The 9,473-nt window shown below is 39.4% G+C and overlaps 1 protein-coding gene across 1 annotated transcript; it reads right to left on the bottom strand.

The window, feature by feature from the left end:
* Positions 1 to 504: 504 nt before the first annotated feature.
* LOC120918406 (keratin, type I cytoskeletal 19-like) lies at positions 505 to 7,813 on the bottom strand. The gene is made up of 8 exons (XM_040329950.1): positions 6,974 to 7,813; positions 5,230 to 5,312; positions 4,992 to 5,148; positions 4,119 to 4,280; positions 3,427 to 3,552; positions 3,049 to 3,269; positions 2,735 to 2,769; positions 505 to 1,969 (listed from the first exon to the last, which is right to left on the bottom strand). The coding sequence occupies exons 1-8, from the start codon at positions 7,796 to 7,798 to the stop codon at positions 1,869 to 1,871; spliced, it is 1,710 nt and encodes a 569-aa protein (XP_040185884.1). The 5' UTR covers positions 7,799 to 7,813; the 3' UTR covers positions 505 to 1,868.
* Positions 7,814 to 9,473: the final 1,660 nt, after the last annotated feature.

The raw sequence follows: 9,473 nt of genomic DNA, 5'->3' as shown, positions 1-9,473 counted from the left end.
AATTGCCCGGGCGACCGCTGTAACAAAGTCCCACCTTCTAGACCGGCTCCTATGATACACGTTACACTGATTCAATTTCCCAGCATTGGATCAGTGTGCCATCAATCACAGGATCCAGTCTAGGAGGCAGGACCTTGTTACAGCGGATGTCGAATATTTCAGCTCCGTGACACAGCGGGATATTACCGTTCTGCATGACACACACAAGGAGAGGAAGGGAGGACATGACAGGGGCGTGCTGGGATGACATCCCCCTAACACCCCCCCACCCCAATGTGTGGCACCTGGTGTGGACCACCCTCCTGTTGGTATGCCACTGCCACTTGAGCTTTGGCTTCTCCTTCTACCTCAGCTCACGGCACCTGGGCACAGTGCACCCTGTGCATCTGCCCAGGATCGGTCCTGGGTCCATGAGTGCCTTGTGAAAGCCTATTTAGAATTGGTATTTTATTTTTTATTATGGAAAAAAACATGTGCATTAATTAATACCACACACACAACTGATTGCATGAACAAGAAAAGATTTGTTTTATTGAAAATTAAGTAAGTGACAAGGACAAGAGAACGATGATCAAAATTCAACCAGATTACTGCAGTAGTAGTACACCAGAATATATATATTCATATTTACAATAATCCTAACACATTTTAAATAACCAGAATCTAGGGCTTAGCATGTCCACCAAATAAAATATGCATGCTAATGCATGCTAATATTCCATTACTATGTGCAATGGTAGACAATGCAAATAGGTTATTAATATCTGATTATAAAACCAATACTACAACTCTATAATAAAATCTGCACAGGATTATGTCAATAAAACTCCCTAAAGTCACAACAGAAGACTAGAGTTCCAGTTAAATTAAGCACGTGTTTTATGTGTGCATTCACGTACTAAAGGCACATTTGAAGGTGCTGTTTTTTTGGTCTTTTTAAAAGGAAACTACATTGCGAAAGAGAATTCAGCAAAAAAAACATATTCTATTCTATACTGATCAGACTGGTTCATATTCTAACTCATTTTGCATATTATCTTTGTAATTTAAAATTACTGATTACTGAGTGAAGCCAACTGCCTTGCAACTCTATGTACCAAAAGTGCCTGTTTATGCTTGAATATGTTACAGTAACACATGCACCACAACTAACTCTTAGTGCATTGTGGTGAACTCCATTGCCACAGGTTATTTGTTCTGAATGGGCCCCAGGTAAATATTCTTGCACTCTATTGTTTTCTTCAATGCACTACCATGTAATCCACATTGTGTCATGTGATGTGCTGCATCAAGGCATAGCATAGATGCATTCTGTACATGTGTTGGAATGCCATTCAATGCTGTTGCAAAATAAATGCCAATGCAACACATTGCACTACATGTTAGCACAACGTCTGGATAATAAAATGTATCATGGAGTGAATGGGCACTAAAAATATTGAAAGTACTCCAAAAAAGTGAATGGAAAATCATATCTTATGCTCCCCCATAATGTAATCCCTAAAAATACTGGGTAGACTAAAATACCTTCATTCATTTTGGATCTTTAAAATGTTTTCAAAGGCCAGAAATCCATAATTTTTGTAACACTTAGGTCAACATCTTGAAATTAACTTACAATTTAGGTAAACTTCAATAGTTTACCACCAACCTCTAAAGATGAACAGATATCCAACTAATCCTAAACCTTGCATAATTTCAGTTGTGTCTACTGGGTATTTTGGTGGATAAAGTTCATGTCTCATGCCAAGTTTTGCCTAGGTAAAGCAGATCCCAAAGACCACATAGGAAGAAGACAGAGGAAGACACCAAAAGACTTTCTAGAGATACTATTATCCACAGAGTTCTCCAGAAGAGTCAGAAACACATTAGCAAACATTATGGTGATTATGATGTTGATGATGACTTTGCTGATGTTTATGATGAGTGTGGGTAGTTACATGGTGAACTTTCATTGTGTGGTGAGATCCTGAAAGTAGAATATACAATATTTAAGATTATTAATGGTCTATGACACATTATAAAGAGATTCAAATTGTCTATATCAATCCACCATATTCCAATTATCATTGTTATTGTTATATAACTAGTCAGGTTGAGAAACCAGCCAATGTACTGTACAATTATTTGTAGATATGTTGATTTTAGCAGAAGTACCCCGAGACCAGAAATTTATTTATTTAGTAAAAAAAGTTTGAGAAACTTTACATTAAACTATGTATTTGAAAATTTAGTTAGCCTTTTACGTTTTGCAGTTTCATAAATGTACCCAACTTTTTTGAAAAGTCTAAATCTAGAATCAATTCCTTTGCAAGACTATTTCACTTTTTTACAGCTCAAAACTATTGTGGGTCAAATAAATGCTATTTGTCACATATACAAGGGCATTTAAAAATTCACAGCAGACACTGTGACTGCTATGGAACTGATTAGCAAAATGGCCTAGAAATATCTGGTTACATAGTGATTTATGTAATGTGATTTTCAGATAGCATTTTTGTACATTTATTGGATAAAATAAATGCTTAGAGAGTATGACTGCTCATTAAAGTGAAGGATATTGGTTATCAGTAAATGAATGCCATTAAGATGGAGATTTAAGAGATGGGGCCCTATAGGATGGTGTCTAAATGCCACTAATGACCAGGTCATTGTTTAACTTTTACTCATATTTTACATTCTACATTTCTACAAGTTAATGTTCTGCTATTTAAATCAATGTATGTTTACATACCATGGCTGTCTCCTAGAAAACTTTGATTTGAAGTGCTGAAAATGAAAACACACGGTAACAATTAATGAAGAAATATATGGTATTCTGACAATTCTCAGAAAGGTAAAAGTCAGAAAGGAAAAAACAAGAAAGAGAAAAAGATACAGAGCCCTCATGCAGCATAGCCGGGACCAAGCAGTTGTCCAGCTAATTATAAAAGCTAAAGAAGTGTTGAGTCACCAAGATGCCACACTTCCCAGATAGCATTATGTCCACAAGGCCTACATATTTTAAAGAATATTAGTTCAGTTACTTGTCCTGTGTGAAATACATACTGGATATCATGACCCTCCAATAGACGCTTATAGGTGGCGATCTCCATCTCCAGGTGAGTTTTTTGGTCCATCAGGATCGTGTATTCCTGATTCTGACGTTCAAGATCAGATCGGATTTGGGTCAGCTGGGACTCTACATTGTTGATCAAACATTGTAATTGGGCAAGTTGAGCCCCAAATGTGGCTTCTGTCTCTGCCAAGGTGTTTTCTAGAGCTGATTTCTGGGAAAGGATAAAGAAAGATTATATAAGAAATAACAAAATATTACAGTACATAGAGTTAGTATTTGCAGAATGAACTAAAGATGCACACAAACTTAAACTATGAGCAACTGGCCCTTGATACAAACTTTATTGATTGCCTGGTAATAAAACTTACCAAGCTGAGCTGGCTTTGCAGTTCAATTTCCAAGGTTTGGATGGTACGTCTCAAGTCAATTACTTCAGGTTGTACAGATTGGAGTTGTTCAGAACCAGAAGCAACTTCACGATTCAGTTCTTCAGTCTATACGAATAGAACGTTTGTTAGAGTCATGTACCCTTTAATAATATATGGAAGCTGATTTCCATATAGTTTTACATATAAAGCCAAAGAAGGTTTATTTCTGATCTTCTGTGAAAAAACATAGTACTCATTTTTAATATAGCAAGGCTTAAGTTGATTTGTACTTTTCTATTAATTTTCTTTTCTTTTGAGTTATGCCACTGCATTTTTTTCTTTGTGTCCTTAGACAACAGCCTTAAAGCCCAGTTGTACTGTACACCAATAAACACTCAAATTCCTCATCAGGAAGCATGAACATGGCCACTTGGCCAAAGTAGCTGTGATTGTGCAAGGGATGTGGTAGACCTCTGTATTAGAGCAGTGGTCCTGATCTTCAGTGTAATGGGAAGAGTGGGATGGTACAGTGCATCTGAGCATTAAAGCCGAACTTGTTCTCATCAATATTAATTGTCCTTTGGAATATAACCATTAAATAATAATGCCTAATGATCAAAATGTAATAGATAGCTATCACACCATTTTTCTAACAGGTTTAACAAACTTTTTCAGTCTATAAATAGACTTACCCGTTGACGGAAAATAGTTTCCACCTCTCTCAGATTTCGCTCCATCATATTCTCATACTGCTCTCTGATCTCAGACAATGTTTTATTCAGATCAGCCGATGGTGCAGCATCCATTTCCACATTGACCCTGGCGCCCAACTGAGCTTGCAAAGCGTTGACTTCCTGTAAATAAAAATGTTAGAATCAAGTAGTATGATGGATGCATATTCTGTTTTGATGTGACATTTAGGATTATGTCAATGGGCAAATGCAGTGGGCTTTTAGATGCATTTTCAGACAAGTTTGAGACATCTCTGAGAACATTTAAAGTGGAGGTCCATCTATACAAAAAATATTAAAAGCCAGCAGCTACAGTACAAATACTGCAGCTGCTGACTTTTAATAAATGGACACTTACCTGTCCAGGGTGCCCGCGATGTTGGTGCCAAAGACGAGAAATCGCTCATCTCTTGGCTGCCCCCGATGCCATCCTTGGTGAGGGAACCAGGAAGTGAAGCATTGTGGCTTCACTGCCCGGTTCCCTACTACGAATGCGCGAGTCGCGCAGTGCATTTTCACTGGTGGAACTGTGTGTTTCCCATAACACAGTGGGGGGCGGGATTCTGTGGATATCTCTCCCTGGAGGTGGGTGCAAATACCTGCATTATATAGGAATCCGATGAGCGGAAGTTCCACTTTAGGGTGGAACTCCGCTTTCAGGTAATTGACAACTAAAATAGATAAAACGATTAAAAAAAAAAGTTGTCAAAGTTGCCAATTTTCCAGAGATGGCTCAGGGTGGCTGCATGCGTCTAAAACAAAAGTGATTTCAACAATTCTTATCTTCATATTAATGTCTGATTTAGCTTAAAAAATGGGTAGCAAGCATTCTACCTCCCCATGGTTCCTCTTCATTAGCTGCAGTTCCTCCTGAAGGTTTTCTACTTGTGCCTGTAGCTGACATATTTCCCTGTTCAGCTCTTCCAGGAGTATACGAAGTCCATTCACATCAGCCTCAACACTGCTTGCCAGTTGGCGTTCCATTTCATACCTGGCGACAAAAGGAAAACAAAAGCAATTAATACTGATAATGATAATATTGATGAAGGACATTAAATATAAAAAGGCTTACTTGTTTCTGAAGTCATCTGCTGCCAGACGAGCATTGTCTATTTGTAATATAATCCTGGCATTTTCCACAGATGTTGAGGAAATCTAAAAATATAGGAGTCAATTATGTATTACAAAGGGCAAATTCATACAATGTAATAAATGAACTTTGCTCTGTATCAGTTAAGCTGGTTTACTGCATATCTAGTATGGCTTGCATTGTAACGTGACTTAAGGGTTCATTCACACTAGCCATATGCTAAAACATTCCCATTTAGCATTCAACTGGTATCTGCTGTGTGACAATGGTGATTAGCAGTGCCTTGAATTTTACAACGCAAGGCACTGTTTACCTTCTTTTATTTTTACTTTATTGAAAGTGTATACTCCATTTAGGTCTTTGCACAGAGGTTCAGTGCCCTGTCCTGAAGTGTCATCCAGTGCTATCCAGTGTGCTGAAGAAAAAATGCAGCATATCTGCATTTTTCCGTAAGACACGTAACACCAGTGTTGTGGTGTAAATGGGGCACAATTATTTTCTATGTAACCTGATGTTGATCCAGTGCAGAAAAATACAGGTCACCACATTATGTGTGAAGAAGCCCTCTACCCCAACAGTGACTTGCTGCCATGATTTCTGTTCACAAAATTGGGATTTTAGGGGTTCCTGACCACCTTTGTTTGTTTCAGCAGGAATAGTAGGCAACCATCATAATAGCCACTGGAGGTATTATCAGATGGTTTACCTCTCCGGTACTTACCTAACACTAAAACATCAGCACTGTCTGGACTAACCTTCTAATTAATGCCATACTGTGCAAAGTCCAATAATCCTGTTGAGGGAAACTAATGTTGACTATTTAATTGCGTCTTTTCAGTTTAAAATGGCTGCTATATGCAAAATCAGACTCACTTCTACACAGAAACCAACCAGCTTCTAACCTCAGCTTGTTCAATTAAGCTTTGACAATAAAACCTGGAAGCTGATTGGTTTCTATGCAGAAGTGAGCCTGGCTTTTCACTCTCCAGCTTTAGTAAATAAACCCCATACTCTCCTAAAATCATGTGTTTTTTTCAGTACATGTCTTCATCAAAGTGCCAGATAGCATGAACAAAATGCGAGACCTATTTCTGGTGCTGTATAAAATGTGTCATATGGTATCGCTTTAGATGCCTAATGCCCCATACACACGATAGGACCTTTGTCCGACCAAATTCACATCGGAATTCCGACGGAATTCTATCGGAGTAAAAGAAAACATGTTCTCTATGTAAACTCCGATGGAATTCATCAGATTTTCCGATTGAATTACTCCGATGGGGCATTCACACGGTCAGAATTTCCGATGGAAAAAAGTCTGTCTGACTTTTTCCATCGGAAATTCCGATCATGTGTACGGGGCATAATATGTCTAATCTGTTTTTATAATTTAATAATTTAAATAAAATATAAAAGTCGCGTCCCATTGTAGTCAATAGAACCGTTCTAATAGGAGCTCAGACTTAGAAAAAGGTTCTTGTACGACTTCGGGGGCGACTCGGGGCGACTTGCATTGACTTCTATACAGAAGTCATTTTGAAAGTCGCCTTAGAAGTCGTCTTCAGGTCGCCTGGCTGAGTCGCCCCCGAAGTCGTGCCACCCCAGTGTGAACCGGCTCTTACTACAATATTTGTGCAGATTAAGTGTTCATCAAAAACAAATAAAAATGTATCTAAATAATTTCTTAATTATTATACCACTTATGTAGACCAATTACTTTATTTACCTGGTCTTGAAGTTCTTTAATGACTCTGAAAAAGCAGCTATAGTCAGGTAAACTGCTGGGCTGATTCCTCTCATACCACTCCCGGATATTCCTCTCAAGCTGTGCATTCTGTTGCTCTAGGGAGCCGACTTTGTCCAAGTAGGAAGCCAAGCGATCATTTAAATGCTGCATGGTTTCCTTCCCGTTGACATTGAACAAACCATGATGGCTAATAATGCTTTTATGACTGCTGCTGTGAGCACCTCCATGAACGTGCTTGGATATGGAGATTCCTTTGCCTCCTGATCCTCCATGTACACTGGGAGCTCTATAGTGATCGTTATGATGGACTTTATGGGAACTTCCATGGTGGGTGGCATGGGATCCTCCATGATGAGAACTATGAGAACCTGTAGAATGGAATCTGTTGGAGCCTCCATGGTGAGAAGTATGGGAGCCTCCATGATGTAAATTATGGGATCCTCCAAGAAGAGAAGCATGAGATCCCCCATGGTGGTGAGATGAGTGGGATCCTCCATGATGAGAAGCATGAGATCCCCCATTGTGGTGAGAAGAGTGTGATCCTCCAAGATGAGAAGCATGAGATCCCCCATGGTGGTGAGAAGAGAGGGATCCTCCGTGATGGCTAATTGAAGATCCTCCATGATGAACACCATATGTGTGGCTTGGGATCTTAGACAGATGACTACCAACATGGCAGCTTCCATGGTGTGATCCAGCAGAGGAGTGACCACCGTAACTCATGATGACGGATTTCAGTGGTGCAGATGACCTAAAAGTGTGTGTTTCTAAATGGATGTCCTTCACAATATGTTCTCCATTCATTCTGCTCCCTTATATATGGAAGACTGGGAGTGCCACCAAATATTAATTGCTAATGTTAATGTTTACAAGTATGTGACTGCTCATCTATCCACTGTTTTACATGCTTGACATGAGGATATAACATTAAACATTTGGTAATCGGCTTGGAAAACATTAGACAATTGTAAAACAACTTCAAAATAATTAATTTATTGCTGTCCAGCTCATTAGAAACGTTTGCTCACTCCACCCTAGAGAAATAACAATAAAGGAAAAGCCGTCTGACTTTGCTGAACACACCTCAAATAAAACACTCAAAAATGCAATATTATAATCATAAATTAATGAAACATTTATTCACAGCATGCAGATGGTCTGATGCCCCGTACACACTAGCGGTTTTCCTGTCTAAAAAAAGTTGGATGAATTCCACTCAAGCCTTCCTTGCATACACACGGTCACACAAAAGTTTGGTGAACTTTTGACTGCCAAGAACACAGTGACATAAAAGACAAAGACGAGCCAAGTAAATTAAGTTCTATGCTTCTGAGCATGCGTTGATTTGTTTCCGAGCGTGCGTCTGAATTTTGCGCGTCGGACTGTGTAAACAATAGGAAATTCCGATCAGATTTTTTCCTGACAGGAAAAAAAGGGAACCTACTCTCTATCTTTTTCTAGCAGTTTTTCCATTGGAAAAAGTCTGATAGAGCATACATACGGTCGGGATTCCTGACCAAAGGCTCTCATCGGACTTTTTCCAACGGGAAAACCGATCGTGTGTACTGGGCATAACGCTGGACACAAAGCATTAGATTTATTTTTAATTTGATCAATCAGGTCTGAAAAATCTAAATCAAGACGGTGGTAGCAAGTAAATCTGCAGAAGTAAAAAAGTGTGGCTCAGAGGAAGTTATGACAAATTGTTCAGCAATTAAGTAAAAAAAAGAGGACCCACTTTCAGGATGTGCTGAGCAAGAATGGGGAGTTTCTGACCATTGGTAAACAACTGAGCAGTGTTTAGTATCCTTGTGCTGTCTGTGCTCGTTTTGATGAAAAATCATTAGTTAATAAGCAGAATAGATCAACACCTACAGTTTTCAATTAATGGCAGAAAAGAAAAAGTTGACCATTTAATGCCTCTCTGTCCCAATGGTTAGAATATAACTTTAAAGAAGATGACTAAGGCTCTTTTGGCCCTACTTCTTCTGTGAGTAACAGGAGTTTGTTTCATTCCGCACTCCTCTGACCCATTTTCAGGCGACATGCTGTCGGCTGATGACACTCAGCCAGTCCAGACTCTGGATGAATCCCATCTTTAATGTTGGGATCCACCTTCATGCCTGACTGGAAGCTGGTTCAGCCTCTTAGCAAGCTGCTGGGAGTCTGAGCCAGCCACTCCCACCCCTCCACAGCATGGTGGTACAGTGAGCACTGGAGGGGCAGATATGAGAGCCTGTGACTGACAGTCATTGGCTCTCTGCTCCCTAAAGACCAGGAACTGAGCGATCAGTGATCCTTGTTCTTGGTGTAGAGGTGGTGGGGTGTTTTCCACAAAATGTCAGGGTTTATTCTACAAAACACATTGTAAAACCTAGCTGTACAAGAGCACCTTGAATAACAGCTATTGGTCCTTTGAAATAATAGCTACAGGCTTAGGTTGTCTGAAGATACTGATACCACTTGACAGATGTACCAT

Source organism: Rana temporaria, chromosome 12 (assembly GCF_905171775.1).
Source record: "Rana temporaria chromosome 12, aRanTem1.1, whole genome shotgun sequence".
In the NCBI taxonomy this organism is placed as follows: Eukaryota; Metazoa; Chordata; class Amphibia; order Anura; family Ranidae; genus Rana; species Rana temporaria.
This window is presented reverse-complemented; position numbering and strand designations above follow the sequence as displayed.

Coding starts and splice junctions, on each gene's coding strand:
- LOC120918406 (XM_040329950.1), bottom strand. CDS start 7,798: ATGAATGGAGAACATATTGTGAAGGACATCCATTTAGAAACACACACT. Junction 5,313..6,973: donor TTAAAGAACTTCAAGACCAG/GTAAATAAAGTA, acceptor CTATATTTTTAG/ATTTCCTCAACATCTGTGGA. Junction 1,970..2,734: donor TTTTCTAGGAGACAGCCATG/GTATGTAAACAT, acceptor TTCTACTTTCAG/GATCTCACCACACAATGAAA.